The following is a 16,279-nucleotide window of genomic DNA, read 5'->3' as shown; positions in this document are numbered from 1 at the left end:
CAATGAAAAGCGGGGATTCTCTAGCCTGCCTCCCAAGCGCCAGTCCCGAAAAAGTCACTCCGAGGAAGGTTTTCGGAAGGTGCAAAGTGGAAGACAGGTTCGCGTCTAGACGACGGGATACTACGTTTACAAAGATGGGTGGAGGGAATTCTGTGAGCGCGTAAAAGAGCACTTCCTCGAGACTCGCAGGCGGCGGCCCGACAAGGCACCCCCGAGCCCTGGGCTCCAGCGAGGAAAGGGGCGGGAGGGTACGTGCTGCGTGCTGACGTAACACGCCGGGCCCCGCCCCGCCCGCCCGCCCTTATAGCGTAACACTGGCGCGCGCGCACACCATTGTGTGGCTGGATTTGGCCACCGCTGCCGTGGAAGGCGTGCGTCTGGGGTTTTGCCATCCCCGCACCCGTACCGCGGCTCCTGCCTTGCGGTTCGCCGTCCGACAGTCAGCCTTCGGGCCCCTCGCCCGCCACGGACATGCCGCGCGTCTACATAGGGCGCCTTAGCTACCACGTCCGGGAGAAGGACATTCAGCGCTTTTTCAGTGGCTATGGCCGCCTCCTTGAAATAGACCTCAAAAATGGGTGAGTTTGACCTGGGCGCCTGCGTCATCCCATAACGCTTCGAGCCTTGCGGCGGCGGAGCACCCCAAAACGAAAAAGGCGGTCAAGGCCGCGGCGCCGCGTCGCACAGCCTCCAAAATGGCGGCGGCGCGGCGCGGAGGGGGCGGGGGCCTCGTGCGCGTGCGCGTCCCCGCCCTAACGTTGTCCCGCCGGCCCCCGGCCCTCGCGCCGCCCCCTAGGTACGGCTTCGTGGAGTTCGAGGACTCCCGCGACGCCGACGACGCCGTTTACGAGCTGAACGGCAAGGACCTCTGCGGCGAGCGCGTGATCGTGGAACACGCCCGGGGCCCGCGCCGGGATCGCGACGGCTACAGCTACGGAAGCCGCAGTGAGTCCCACCCCCGCGCGCTCCGCGCCCTTGGGACCGGGGGGCGGGCGCAGGCCTAGAGGGGGCGGGGTGGGGCCTCCCAACCCGGGCGGGCGCGGTAGGCGGGGTCGTTTGACTCGGGTGGCCCAGGGACCCGCTGCCTTCGCGCCAGCCTGGAGTACCCCGGGACGCCGGAGCGCGGAGATTGGGTCGTGGGGCTTGCCTAGTCACAGTTTGGGTGCTTGGGGTTTCTTTGCTAGGTTGGGAGTGGGTGGCTTGTTCTGGGCCCCTGTCAGCACTGTCGTGGGCTCTGCCCACCGAGGAAGTGAGGGGTGGCTGTATTTGTTGTATCCCCCTTGCTTACCTGTCAGTGCATTAGCTAGAAATGTGAATGTCTTAGCCTAGAAGTTTGGAGCAGGCTGGGGCTGGGGCGGAGGTGGGGTGGGGTGGGGACGGGGAATGGGGAGGGGTTTTAAGTTTAGGTCTTATAGTTATTAAAATTGGCAGGGGCCAAAGAAAATACTATATCGAACTAATGTGGTATATACCACAAGTAGCGCTAAATAAGCTTTACGGCAGTGCTGTATTTGAACTAATGGGGGCATGTTATTGGGAGGAGGTGGGGGGTGGTTATGTTAAATGTTTGATGTTGAAATTGTTGCATGTTGAATTCAAACTTTTTAACAAGTCCTTGATGTTTCAATTTAAAAGTGACCAATGGGGCTGAGGCTGTGTCCACTGAGGCTAAGATGACTGCCTTTCCTGATTGGCCTTGGCTTTTCCATACATTGTGTGACCCTTGCCCTATGACCCTTTGGCTGACCTTACCGGAAGCCATGACGACAGCAGCCTTTTGCCATTAGACGCAGGGTGATGGTGAGGATTCCAAGGGTTAGACAAAACTGGTTAATCTGAACTAGGTGACTGTTACCTTGCGTGTTTTGTGGCCAAACCACCACCAAAAACCTCACACTGTGATGTAAGTACTTAGTGTAACTAGTAAACATTTTTGTAAAATGTAGAAATGCATGTAATCAGTTAAGTTTTATATTTTACAATGTTCTGTAAAATAAAACTTAGCGAGGTAAATTGAATAAAGGAGCAGTCACTCTCTAACAGATTGTAGGAGAAGTTTAGTTGGATTTAGTCTATTTGGCTTGCCCTTAATTTAATTTGTGGCAAATCACAACTGTATCAAAGGTTTAGCAATATAATAGCAAAGTCCTACTCCAGTAAATAAAAGTTGATATGTTTGTACTAACTTTCAGAAACTTGTGTCCCTATCATTACAAAGCATCTAATCGTTTTCTTCGTGTGATAAAGGTGGTGGAGGTGGATACAGCAGTCGGAGAACTTCTGGCAGAGACAAATATGGACCACCTGTTCGTACAGAATTCAGGCTTATTGTAGAAAATCTTTCTAGTCGCTGCAGTTGGCAAGATTTAAAGGTATGTGCTATAATTAGAAATAAAAGTGATAGGGATGTTTAAAGGATAGGTAGGCTCTTGTTTAACTTTATTCCTGAAAGTCAGATATAGTATGTAGATCTTTAGATTTCTGGGTCTGACCTGTCTTGTTGCTTTTTATAGGATTTCATGAGACAAGCAGGTGAAGTAACCTATGCGGATGCTCACAAAGAACGCACAAATGAAGGAGTTATTGAGTTTCGCTCCTACTCTGACATGAAACGTGCGTTGGATAAACTAGATGGTACAGAAATAAATGGCAGAAATATTAGGCTCATTGAAGATAAAGCACGAACGAGCCATAGGCGGTCTTACTCTGGAAGCAGATCAAGGTAACTTGAAGAATAATGAAGAGGGGAGGATATAATATTTCCCAAGAACAAAGAAAAATTCAAATGAGAGTATCTTAATTGATACTTAATTGAAATTAGGTCAGTTTTTGGCTGCATCGTTGGGTTCTTTTCCAGATATTTTGACAGTGGATTTGAATTTTGTGTTGGTCTGTTTATTGTTCTTTGTAAGTGGCACAAACCTGTTGAGATGTATTGAGATTAAGTTTTTGTTGTGGTTCTTACAGGTCACGGTCTAGAAGGAGGTCACGAAGTAGGAGTCGCAGGAGCAGCCGCAGTAGATCTCGAAGTATCTCAAAAAGCCGCTCCCGGTAAATAATGTTGGGTCTTGATGACACTGTATTTGTTTATGGAGTATTTGTGTGTTCTGGCAAGGTACTGAAAGAAAAATCTGGCTTTTCTTGTTCAGATCCAGGTCTCGGAGCAAAGGTCGATCACGTTCCCGGTCCAAAGGCAGGAAATCTAGATCAAAGAGCAAATCAAAGCCCAAGTCTGATCGAGGCTCCCGTTCACGCTCTCGAAGCAGGTCTAAGGAGTATGGGAAATCTCGAAGCAGGTCTCGTTCTCGATCTCGTTCCCCCAAAGAAAATGGAAAAGGTGATATAAAGTCAAAGTCTAGATCGAGGAGCCAGTCTCGTTCCAAATCTCCCCTACCTGCTCCTCCCTCAAAGGCTCATTCTGTGTCCCCTCCACCAAAAAGAGCTTCAAGATCTCGTTCTAGATCTCACTCAAAGTCAAGGTCACGGTCCAGATCAAGTTCCAGAGATTAACCCAGAACTCTATGTTCTTTGCACACTATTATGGAACACTTTCCTACTTGCTTAGGCAGTTACTCTTCCATGTTTGTACTTGGCCTCTTTTGTAAGAGGAATCTCCTGAAAACAAGGGCACACAGAAATTTGATTTGTGGCCAAATTTGATGAAAAAGATGGGGTTCTAAAATGGTGGCATGAAGACCTCCTCCCTTCTTTGTAGAATTAAGATAACTTTGATTTTATAGCTTTTGAGCTAAAATAACTTTTGTAAAGATTAAGCTCATTTAGATTTTTTTTTTTTTTAAGTATTTCAGCAGGATCTGCTGCAGGGTTTTGTTGTTTTGTTTGCAGACTTTTAAATTTAAACAGTTTCAAGCTTTGGATACTTAAGGCTTTAGAGGGAGAACCCATTTTTCAATTATGTTGGCTTTTTATAAAGCCTGAGTTATGTAAGATTTCAATAAAAGTTTGCTACCAAGATGATTGCCTTATTGAATAGGTCGCTATTAATTCCTTTTAATATTGATATTCTACTGTTTGTGGAAACAATGTAAATTCTACTCAAATGTAAAACAAGGCAAGCCTCAGACCAGCAATAAATTATTCAATTTCGATAAAAATTTTTTTGTTCTGTTAATCAAATTTGCCAAAGTTATTGCATCTGCCCATTTAACAAGTTAGGTTAAAAATAAAATATTTTATAGTCAACCTGTTATGCAATTTTGCCTAAATTAATGAGTTTTAAATAATGAAACTTTACTTTCTTTGATACTTTTTAATTTAGATGTTTATAAGGAATGGTTGGGTTGTTTTTTTCCAATATATACTGCAGAATTTCAGAGAAGAAACTGGTGCCTGTAATTATAGTTCATTATTTTGCTGATTTGGAAGAACAAAAGTTAATGACTTTTGAAGAGGCAAGCCTCCACTGCTTTTCAGAATTTGGTGTGTAAGGACAAGTTAAAGACTTGGCTTTGACCAAAGTTCTCTTGTTTTGGGGGAAAGAAATACTTTTAGAAGGAGAGGGTGGGGGGTGCTACAAGGTGAAATTTGACTCTAAAAGTATGCGACATCCTCATGTTAATGTTATATCACATGGTATAATAGGCAGCTTTGTCCACATTGTTAGCTGGCCCACAGTGGATATAGGTAAATTCCTGCATTCGTAAATTTTTATAGTAATGGCAAAGACCAGCTTATTAAAAATCTAGTCTTATTCCATACCTATGGACCTCCATCATTAGATAGCTGCACCACCATAGCATTGGTCCACTTGAGAACAGAGTTGACTGATAAAATGATTAGTTTCTTGCCAACTTGTGAGTTGAGTCCAACAGTCTACAACATGCCATATAGTGATCTGGCTAGATGGTATATTAAGCTGTTAGTGAGAGAAGTGGGCAACATCTTGATTCCCCTTTATTTTACCAGACTGTTTATTGACACACCATAGTGCCTTTATGGCCAGTTTGAGTCCTACCTGCTCCTATGTTACCATCTTTCATCTTTGGTATCTTTCTCCCACTTTGTTAACCTATTTTATGCTTAATCTCCTCAATAAAATGCTTACCAAGGGAAAGGCTTGTTTTGGCTTTATTGTGTATTCCCACTTAGTGCCAAATTCTTAGTGTCAACTCTAGAATTAGAGTTGCTATTTCTGACTTGACCATGAGAGAAAGGATCTAGTTTTCAGTTCCCCAGAAATGTGGGGATCAGGATCTGAGTCATTGGCCCATTTTGTGCGTTGTGTCATCCATGAAGTGGTAAGGATAAACCATTTGTTAGCTATTAGGAAGGATTAAAAGTACTAAATCTTATTTTTACAATTTTACCCATTTTTATCTTGTAGCAGAACATTTTCCATGACAGTTTAGATATATAAAAGCCTAAGCCACCAACCAGTAGCTATGACACACAATGACCACCAGGGGGCAGACGCTCAACACAGGAGCTGCCAAGCTGCGATTCAGAACCAGAGAGGAGGGAGCCCGATTCTGAGAATGCCCTTGCAATCTGGGATCCCTTGGGGGATGTCGGCTTGTCTCAGCCTGGTCCCTAAAGGCCAGGCCCAGGGACCCCACTGGTAACACAAATCCATGCACCAGGCCTCTGGTTTCTTACATAAACTAGGAAGCATTAATCCTCTTTTCCCAAGTCCTTGATTTAGATTTGGAGTGCTTTAACCCTTTGCACTTGCTTGCTTTTTTCTCGATTCCTGCTACCGATGCTAACTGTGTCAAGTCACACTCGACATCCGAGTGCAAAAGGTTAAACTTTTGGCAATTTATGCTTAGGAACCCCGTCACATTTTTGTTCACCTTTCTTTCAGAAAGCAGTTTTCTGGCTTCATCCAGTTTTAGTCCTTTGGCAGTGGAGTGTCATAAGTTCTGATTTAATTAATTACAAAAGTAATATGTACCTGGACTATAAAGTATCTCTCCTTTAGGACCCACTTACACTCACTAAGGTAGTTGCTGCTGATAGTATCCATATCTGCCCAGACTTCTCTGGTCATAATGCCTATGTCCAATAAGCTGTTCATACCATGAGTAGTGTTCTAGAAGCATTGATTTTTACAGATTGGGAGGGAGAGAGATTGGTTGCCTAGGGATTGAGCCTGCAACTGAGGTACATGCCCTTAACTGGAATTGAACCCCGAGACCCTTTAGTCCTCGGCCAATGTTCTATCCACAGAGCCAAACTGGCCAGGCCAGATTGCCTGGCTATTTTATAGCAACCCCACCGATAGGCCACCAGTATAGTACTTAAGTGATTAACTTCAAACTTGAATACAAAGGAACCATGGTTCAAAACTCAGGAAATACCAAAGAGCCACAGTAAAATCTACCTTTGACTCAGAGAAAACCAGGACTAATGATTCATGCATTCTTTTGGTGATGTAAATCTAAAAAGATTTATATTCCAGATCCATTGTGGCTTGTTTGAATTTTATAAAAGACAAGTTATACTGAATATTATAGCTTATAATAGGATGCTGCTATTTTGTAATTAAATTTATATTATTCACTTAACATTCACATACCCACTTTTTTTTTGCTTTTTATACCCACTTTTAAAGTCATTTCTAAGGAAGTATTAGATGAAGTTTTATAAGCAGAGGACTTATAAATAAATCATTAAAGCAATAAAAACTGCCTGTTTCAAAACAATTCCTCTAAGTGAAAACACTCAAAAAATCAGGATAAAGAGGCTCAGAAAGTATAAACAGACTTTTTGAACTTTAAAAACCTTAAATAGTATTTAAAAATTATATCTTTTTTCCATTCATCAATTATGTATTGTTTCATTTACACATGGTTGTGGGTTCTTTTTTATATGTGGTGGTTTTTCCTGCGCCATCTGAAAGAAATCTTGCTGTTTTTTCTCAAAATTTATTTCCTAGGACAATCAGTGGCAGCAGCAGAGGTGTGATGGTGATGTCACCTTCCCCTGATCACCGGGTCACCTCCTGCCCCTGAGGGCTCCCAGACTGTGAGAGGGGGCAGGCCGAGCTGAGGGACCTCCCCCAAACCAGTGCATGAAATTTCGTGCACCGGGCCTCTAGTAGTAAATTAAATACTCAGGTCCTTACCAAACTAACCCACAATTAACATTTTTTATGGATTGGGGAACCTTTTTCTGCCAAGGGCCATTTGGATATTTATAACATTCAGGGGCCTACAAAATTAGCCTGTTAATATTTGGTCAAACATTTAATTAACTCACCCCTAATCCTCAGCAGGGCCAGAACAAATTATTTTGAGGGCTTTATATGGCCCGTGGGCCAGATGTTCCCCACGTCTGTCCTAGGAACAGGGACATTTTCTTGCAGCTATTCATTGAAACCAGGAAATTAACATTGATGATATACTGATGTATAACATAGTCCATATTTACATTTTACCAGTTGTCCTATAATGTTCTTTATATTTTTCCAGTGTTCCTGGATTATTTGCTGAATTTGTTTTCATGACTCTTTAGTCTTTAATCTGAACAAATTGTCAACCTTTTTCATGACCATGTCATTTTTGAAGAGTAAAGGACAGTTATTTTGTAGAATTTCCCCAATTTGAATTTTTTCTGAATATCTCATGATTGCATTTTTGGCAGGAATATCAAGAATGAGACTGTCCTCAGTGCATCATATATAGTGGCACATTGTAATAACCTGAATCACAAAGTCACTTTTTCCTTTTTTAATCAGTCATTTGATAGGCAATAACTATTCTATCTAATAAAGAGGGAATATGCTAATTGACTGCCACACCCTCAAAGATGGTGGTGCCCACAGTCACAAGATGGCGGCTCCCAGTCCCCTCAGCCCCGCCTGGGCAAGCGCACGGCACAGCTGGGCCCACCCCCAGGCGGGTCCAGCTGCTCCACGTGCCTGCCTCCAGAGTCCCCCAGCCGCCCAGGGCCGGCCTGAGGCTCAGATAACCAGGGCCAGCTGAGGCTTGCACTGCCGGCAGTGGCAGCAGCAGAGGTGTGATGGGGATGTCACCTTCCCCTGATCACCGGGTCACCTCCTGCCCCTGAGGGCTCCCAGACTGTGAGAGGGGGCAGGCCGAGCTGAGGGACCTCCCCCAACCAGTGCATGAAATTTCGTGCACCGGGCCTCTAGTAGTAAATTAAATACTCAGGTCCTTACCAAACCCACAATTAACATTTTTTATTTTCGAAGTTACGGTCTGTAAGAAAGTGCTTTTTGTAGGGGATAGACTTTTAAAGGTATGGTCAAAAAAGGGGGATTTTGTTTATAGGAGAAGGAACCAGCCATTCTAGAGTTTGAGAAAGAGCTGCATAAGGGGGAGCTTTGATGACAGACATAGATTGTATCCCATTAATGCGGAAAGCAGGAGAGTGATTTCCCTAGCATAGGGCCAAAAAGAGAGCTGGAAGCAGCTTTTACTTAGATGCGAGGAATATGCAATAGAAAATAAGCTGTGTCCTCAGTCTGTAAAACAGTACCTTCTAATATTGTGGAGTGAGGGCTATTATCAAAGGGCTTGGCACAGCCACTGGTTAATTAGTAGCTGCCTTTATTAAAATACAGAATAGTCAAATGCTAATATTCTAGCCCATTGAGAAAAAGATAGGCAAAGCAGTTGAGTATGGTGCCCAGGTCTTAATATCCATACTACAGTGGAACCTCACTTCTCCGACTTAATTCATTCTGGAAGGCTTTTTGAAAACCGAAGCATTTTTTTCCCATTAGAAATAATGTAAATTGAATTAACCCATTCTAGACCCCTAAATGATGCCGTTTTAACCTTTCTTATATACAGTAAATATCTAATGTATTGTTTAGTCTGTAAATACACTACAACAAAAAGGACATGAAGTATAAATGAAAATTTAACTAAAAAGGAAGTGAAATGTCCAGTAAAAAGTGAAAATTTAATAATAAGCAGCAAAAAGCATAAAAAAATATTCACACACAATAACTTGAGATGGTAACAGCTGCAAACAGACTCGTACTCACGCATTCTCACCTTTGTAGCCTGAGAGATATGTGACTGACCATACAGGTATCAGCATGAAAGGTTTGTCCAGTTGAAAAGTGAATTGTTTGAGATAGGAGATGTTCAAGAAATGAGGTTTGACTGTACTTTAGTCATTCATGAACAGCCTTGAGTGTACTATTTAATACATTGTTGTTACTACTAACAACAAATTTCAAACACCAGCTAGAGAATAGTACGAACCTCCCATATACTCAACCAGCTTTAACTATCTACATGCCTGCCCACTTCGCCAGATAACTTTGAAAAAAATCCTAGGCATTACAGCTGAAGATAGTTCATTAGGTACCTATAAGAGACATCTTAAACCTCCTTAATTTATAGGGTTTCTATTTAGGTGTCTGGTTTTGTCAAAGTGGCAGCCATTGATCTTTGTCTACATCCATTAAACTGTTTAGCCATAATTTTTCAATCCATTGCAGTTCTTTATTTTTTTTTTAATATATTTTATTGATTTTTTACAGAGAGGAAGAGAGAGGGATAGAGCGTTAGAAACATCGATGAGAGAGAAACACGGATCAGCTGCCTCCTGCAACCCCCCACTGGGGATGTGCCCGAAACCAAGGTATATGCCCTTGACCGGAATCGAACCCGGGACCCATCAGTCCACAGGCTGACACTCCACCACTGAGCCAAATCGGTTTCAGCCCCCATTGCAGTTCTTATTGATCTTACCTTGTTGCATCTTTGGTCAGTGGGAGTCAACTCAAGTTGCCTCCTGAGTTCTTCTGAAACAGCCCTAATAATGGTTGCAGCTTCCTTGATTCCTTCTATGGTAAGATTTCCAGGCTCATCGTTTTATTGTTTTTGTTGTTTGTTTGTTTGTTTGTTATTTAGAGTTTACAGTGAAAGAGTTTATTAATGCAGTCCAGGCTCATCTTTTTGGTCCCATACCTGGAATTAGCCATTTCTCTAAGGAGCCCTGCTGACTTTCTTTTGGAAATGGCATTTAGCAACCACAATCTGGGTCCTTGGGGTGTTCATTGCTACTAGTTTGGTCATAGGCCTTTTCAGGGGACAGAGCCAGGGAAATCATTGCCTGAATCTTCAGGCGGCAGAGATCATGTTACTTACTGCTCTTGTGAAGGTCCTCTTCAGGCTAACCATCCTTTTGACCCTGTCTCAGAGCAGCAGTTTTGAATCCGTTGTCCTGTACTCTGATTTGTGAGTATCCCTCTGATTTGTGAGTATCCCTCTTACCGAGTGGGGCCCACTAGTAGACACAGCACGCTCCCAGTTTGCACTAACCTGCTCAGAGCAGAGTGGTAGTATATGGCCTCCCTGCCCTAATAGATGTTTCCTCACTTGAATTCTGGGCCAGTTCTGGCAAAAGGGTGAGGAAACTATTTCTTTAATATTCCTGCAGAATCTCTTCTGTACCTACAGAAGGTTTAAAGCAGATAGTGTGCCATCTTGCTCTGGATAATAGGAGTAGAGAAGGAAGGAAAATTCAGAGCCTAAATTTAAATGTGATGACAGCATTATAATTGGAATAAGCAAATAACATCTTAAATTATAGCTTTCATCCACCTTTGCTAAGATGACTTTGCCCTTGCAGACCTAGCAGGAACTGAAGCCCAGATAGCTGCAGCTGTGATTGTAATAAGATGATTGATGCTCATAGGTCTGTTCGGGAAGCCCTCAAAGAGTGTATCACCTTGAATCACCAGAGTCAAAAGTCACATTCCATAAACACTTATTAAAGGCTTCACTGAGTGTGATCTGCCAGAAATTTCATATATATATATTTTTTAATATTTTTTCTACATATCCCCATTTCTCCTCCATAAGCAGAGTACTTCCCATGCCTTGATTTTGACCATGTAATTTTAGTAGGCATGACATACTTGGTAGATGAAATATCTAATCCTTGAAACCTGATAATGTTACCTTACATGGTAAAAGGGACATTGCAGATGGGATTAAAGTCTGGGAGTGAGATTATTCTGGTGGGCCCAGTGTAATCACAAGGGTCTTTATAAACTGAGAGGCTGGGAGGTCAAAAATCAGAAAAGGTGTGAATTCAGAAACAGAGAAATTGGAAGATGGCTTTGAAGATTGGAAATTGGAAAGGGCCACAAGGCAAGAAAACAGTCCTCTCCTAGAGCCTCTGGAGCGAGCACGGCGCTGTCTACACCTTTGTCTTGTCCCAGTGAAACCCATTTTGGATTCGGATCTCCAGATAAATTTATCTTAAGCCTCCAAATTTGCAGTAATTTGTTACTACAGCTAGCTACAGGAAACATGACATGACTAAAGGCTTTAAGATGCACAATTGGGCTCAGTCTTTTGCATCTCTGCCACCAGCTCTTTATAAGAGGATCAGTTACTTGACCAATTTTACTATTAGTTTTTGTGGTAGGCAGAATGATGGTCCCCAAAGATGTCCCTATCATAATTCCTGGAACCTGTGAATATGTTATGTTGTATGGCAAGGGGGAATTAAGGTTGCAAATAGAATTACATTTGCTGATCGGCTGACCTTGAAATAGGGAGATTATCCTGGATTATTTGGGTGGGCCGGATGTAATCACAAGGGCCCTTAAAAGATGGAAAAAGAAGGCAAAAGTCAGCCACAGTGATGTGACATGAAAAAAGCTGTTACTGTCCATTTCTGGTTTTGATGACAGAGGAAGGAGCCATCAATCAAGGAAGGTAGAAAGCCTATAGAAATTGGAAAAAGACAAGAAAACAAATTCTAGAGCCTCCAGAAAGCAAGGCTCTTCTGCTGATACCTTGAGGAGACCTAGTGAGACCCATTTTGGACTTCTGGCCTCCATAACTACAAGATAATAAAGTGATATTGTTTTAAGCCAGTAACCTTGTGGTGATGTGTATTCAGAAGCAATAAAAACTAATACTTTTTGTTGTTGTTAATCCTTACCCGAAGACATTTTTCTATTGATTTTTTTTTAGAGAGTGGAAAGGAGGAGGAGAGACAGAGAAACATTGATGTGAGAGAGACACATCTATTGGCTGCCTCCCGCACGTGCCCCGGGGTCAAGCCTGCAACTGAGAGGTATGTGCGCTTGACCAGAATCATGTTTCAACCCTTCAGTCTGTGGGCCGACCCTCTATCCACTGAGCCACACTGGCTAGGCAAAACTAATGCAATTTTATCGATGGATTCTTTTTCATTGTGTGCCTCAGCATCATCGTAAAATATGAAATCTAACAATACGTTGAGGAAAAGGTTCAGATATTTAGCACAGTGGGGGTAAGGGAAATAGCTGGGGCTCTGGCCCTCACTGAGACAAATTTTTCTAGTGGTTACAAATATAGGTATCAATTCCCAAATCCAAATAGAAATTTTGTCAGTCTCTGATGTGCTGGATAACATACACCCACGCCCAGGGGTAAGTGGTACCTTAAGCTAGCCATGTTTGATGGAAATGTGGCCCTCCCCTGCCTTCCCCACCATGGCTCACAAGTATATAGTCTGGGGGTGGGGGGTGTCCAGTCTTTATACAGGGGATTCGGTTCCAACTCCCATTATCACATGACCCAAGATTCCATCGTCTGTCATGTGTGTGATCAAACACCTCCCTAGCAGCTGGCTCTTGCCTCTATCCAATAGCTACCTCCAGGACAAGGGAGACATCAGGCCGCCTCGCTCTGTTCGCCTCTGTTTCTGGCTCCTGCTGATTTTCCCTTCTTACAAGTTCAGCAATGAATTTACTTTGCTCCTTTATTGGCTTGCTGGCTTGCTCCCTTTCTTGTAATATTTTATCCAGGATTTGGGGGTGTTTGTGTTAGAAAGGGCTCCCTATTAGCAAAGTCTGCCATGTTGCTGAAACCAGGAGTGTTTTCACACTTACATAAAAGGCACATCCTGATGATTTTCCAGAAACACATGGATTGCCTCAATGGTGAATTAAAATCTGTAGGAACAGAAAGGTGTTACAAATAAGTTTTCTCAGTGTTTCTAATAATCAATATATGTATTTTCCATTGATTTTTAGAGAGAGTGGAAGGGAGAGAGGAGGTGGAGAGAGGAAGAAACATCAATTGGTTGCCTCCTGCTCATGCCCCAACTGGGGCTGCAACTGAGGTATGTGCCCTTGACCGGGAATCAAACCCATGACCCTTCAGTCCACAGGCTGGTGCTCTAACCACTGAACTAAACTGACCAGGGTTCTAATCATCAGTGTTTTAAATGTTGGGGGTCCATTCTTGGTTAGGGGTTAACTTAGAGAAGACACTGGGGCCAAAGGGTTGGACTTGTTCACTTGCTCCCTGAGGGCACACTGGACCAGCCGAGCAAATTCTGGCTATAGAAGATAGAACCTTCCCCAAATCACATCAGCTTGGGAAGGGCTCTCCATCCCTGAAGGTGTTCAAGCAAGCCCACCGAAGGTATGAAAACCAACGTACTGTTAATGAACAGAAAAATAGTATCTCAGCAACTCAAATCCATGTTCATTCCAGGGTCCCCCAGCTCATACTGGTCTGTCTGAATCACTACCTCACGGATGCATGTTGTTGAGAAGCCATATGTTTGTGTAGCTCCACCACTTTTTTTTTTTTTAAATCTGAAAACCTAAAATAAACCCTTTGGAATCTAGAACAAGCACAGTCTGCATAGAGATGAAAGAAAAATAAGCGGATGGCTGTGTGTGTATTGATGTGTAAAAAGAAACCTATTGTTATGGCAACCAGCATCCTCAACTGATGCAACCCTGTTCCCAATAATATATGATTAAAAATTGACATTGCAGTGAGGAAGAACACATGCAGTGCATTGGCATAGCAACCAGAATAGTTAAATGCTGCATACATTAAACCTGATGACCACAACAATTTGGGGAATTTTGCCTACAATTAATAAGGAACAATTTCCTCATCTGGACTTGAAGTCAGGAACCTGTAGGTCCAACCTGTGGCCACCACCTTAATAGATTCGGTTAAATCATTGGTGTAGGAGAGGGGGCTGGGGCTCTAGAATGTACCAAGAAGTGCTGTGTTTTCATCTGCATGCGCACACCATTTAGTCAACAGATATTTATCGAGCACTCACTCAGCACCCAGCTCTGTGCTGGGTGCTAGGGATACAGAAAGGAATGTTTCCTTCCTTTCTTCTTGGAGCTCGCAGTTTCTTAACCTCTTGCATTACACAAATCTATGTAAATGCCACAGGAACCAGTCAAGGGAGAATTGACTAGTTAGATCTGTGGAAGCAGAGCGATAGAGCAGCCAAGGAAATTGAAGCACAGAGGAGGGGTGACTTGCTCAAGGCAACACCACAACAGGAACGATTACTGAGAACAACCATATGCCAGGAAGCGGGTGACACTTTACAAATGGAGGACTGGGAGGATACAGTGTGGTGCCCCAGGCCACACTCTCAGCCAAAGGCAGTGGAGTCACCCAAACGCAGGAGCGGCTTTATGCCGCCTTTCACCCAGGCAGGGCCGGGTCAGAACCCACGCCGCGCGCGGCCTCCTTCCCTTAGATCGCACAGTCCTTCGCCTCTCCTGGGGCCTTCACGGGTGCTCCTTGGCTCCCCTTCTGCAGGTGGGGGGCAGGAGCGGTGGAAAGGCGTCGGACAGCGCAGCGACCGGCCGGGGTGCTTGCTGGAGTGCAGCCTCGGCTTCTTTCGCCCCCCTCTCAGCCTGGGGGCTCTCTCTTCCAGCTCGGTGGTGCGTGCGCCCCCCGGGCGCTGCAGGCTGTGGGTGACAGAAAGACTCTCCAGCCGCCTCGCCCGCGCAGCAGTCCGGCGCCAGAGGGGAAGGGACTTGGGGCCCACGCGGCCTGGCCGCGCAGGAAGGCAAGCAGAGGGCGCGGGCGCTGCCGAACGCGCGGGCCCCACGCCCCCCAAACCTGCGCCGCGCGCGGTCCGCACCCCGCGTCCTGCAGGGAGGCGGGCCCGTCCCCCCGTGCGCGCAGGCGCGTGCCGGGCTGGGCTCCGACCGTAGTTCGGCGCTGGGCGGCCGCTGGCTGGCCTCGCAGGTAGGGAGATCGCAGGCCAGTGGGCTCGGACCCGGGGTGCGGGACTGCCGCGCAACCCGGCCCCGCCCCGCACAGCGACCGCCCCGGTCTGCGGCCCCGCGGTGCGGCTCCTGCCCCGCTGTGCGGCTCCGCGGGCTGAGGCGGAGGCTCGGGAGGGCGGGAGCTGAAGGCGGTCTGGGCAGAGAGCGGCGGGCCCTGCGGGGCGGGGCTGGGGGGGTCCGCCGTGCTGCTGCGGGCCACGACCTGCAGGTCGGGAGAGAGGAGGCTTCGTTTCTAGAGAAACACAGTGAATTAAGAGTTTTTCATTAATGGAAGGCTGTAGTAGAGGGCGGGGTTTGGGTTTTCTTGGGAAATGGGTCATCTGGCAAACTTTTTCTTCCCTTCCGTTCATTTCCGATTTTTATAACGGAAAAATTGGGTAATTATAGTTTTCTGCCGTAGAGGGAAAGAATAAAAAGAATTCCGCCATTTTGGCGTTTTAAAAAGTAATCGTTCTGCGAGGCTCACGGATCAGTGACCGCCCGGCCCGCCGCCGGCTCTACTAATCCCGGGAGGACTGGATGGAAGGCGGGCGACGGCTCCCACCCTGGAACCCGCTCCCATCCCTTCCCTTCCCTCCCCCTCCCCGGCGTCCGGCCGCGTGTGTGTGTGTGTGTGTGTGTGTGTGTGTGTGTGTGTGTGTTGGGGGGGGGGGGGAGTTATATCTGTCTAGGCCCTAGCTCCCAACCCCCAACACCTAGAGCGAGGGCATTTATTGAGCGTCTGTTGTATACGAGGAGGCCTTGAGAGGCAAAATGTGGGGGAACCTTGGCCGACAGAGAGACCAAGAAAAAAATACACACAGCACATTTATTCAGTAAGTATTTCTTGAGCATCTGCTATGTGCCAGACACAGCTCTGCGCTGGGGATCCAACGATTGTTTTAGGTCAGGTTCCCTGGAAACAGACTCTGAGAGGGAGGCTTGAATGTAGGTTTATTGGGGTGCCCTTGGAAATATCACCCCTCCAGGAGGGTGATTGGGCAAAGTTGAACTGCCTGTGTAGACTCCACAGAGGCTCAGCCTGTCCCAAGGGAAGCTCTGGAGCGGAGATGGCCTTGCAAAGGTGTTCCAAATGAGTCAAGAGTGCCGGGCCTTTATAACTGATACCAACTATCTACTGGATAGGCGCTCCCAGGAGAGGGCCCTTGGCGGGGCAGCTCCCCTGGCTGAGGGCAATTCCCAGAGAAGCTGACAGCTGAGGGCTATCAGTGACAGCTTTCACGGAGCTGGGACCTCCCACTTTATCCCCTCCTCCCCCAGCCTCTGAGCAGC

General features: G+C 45.6%; 1 protein-coding gene across 1 annotated transcript; it reads left to right on the top strand.

Annotated features, from left to right (window-relative positions):
* The first annotated feature begins 334 nt into the window (after positions 1 to 334).
* SRSF6 (serine and arginine rich splicing factor 6) lies at positions 335 to 4,203 on the top strand. The gene is made up of 6 exons (XM_008158538.3): positions 335 to 578; positions 797 to 945; positions 2,248 to 2,372; positions 2,514 to 2,722; positions 2,968 to 3,051; positions 3,150 to 4,203. Exons 1-6 carry the CDS (start codon positions 472 to 474, stop codon positions 3,508 to 3,510), a joined length of 1,035 nt encoding a protein of 344 aa, XP_008156760.1. The 5' UTR covers positions 335 to 471; the 3' UTR covers positions 3,511 to 4,203.
* The last annotated feature ends 12,076 nt before the right edge of the window (positions 4,204 to 16,279 follow it).

The sequence above is a fragment of the Eptesicus fuscus genome, chromosome 12 (genome assembly GCF_027574615.1).
Source record: "Eptesicus fuscus isolate TK198812 chromosome 12, DD_ASM_mEF_20220401, whole genome shotgun sequence".
Classification (NCBI taxonomy): Eukaryota; Metazoa; Chordata; class Mammalia; order Chiroptera; family Vespertilionidae; genus Eptesicus; species Eptesicus fuscus.
The sequence above is the reverse complement of the archived record's forward strand: the minus strand, read 5'-3'. Positions and strand labels throughout refer to the sequence as shown.

Excerpts from the sequence above, each read along its gene's own strand:
- SRSF6 (XM_008158538.3), top strand. The coding sequence starts at position 472 with ATGCCGCGCGTCTACATAGGGCGCCTTAGCTACCACGTCCGGGAGAAG. Across the intron at positions 946-2,247 it reads CTACAGCTACGGAAGCCGCA|GTGGTGGAGGTGGATACAGC; the intron begins GTGAGTCCCACC and ends CGTGTGATAAAG. Across the intron at positions 2,723-2,967 it reads TACTCTGGAAGCAGATCAAG|GTCACGGTCTAGAAGGAGGT; the intron begins GTAACTTGAAGA and ends TGGTTCTTACAG.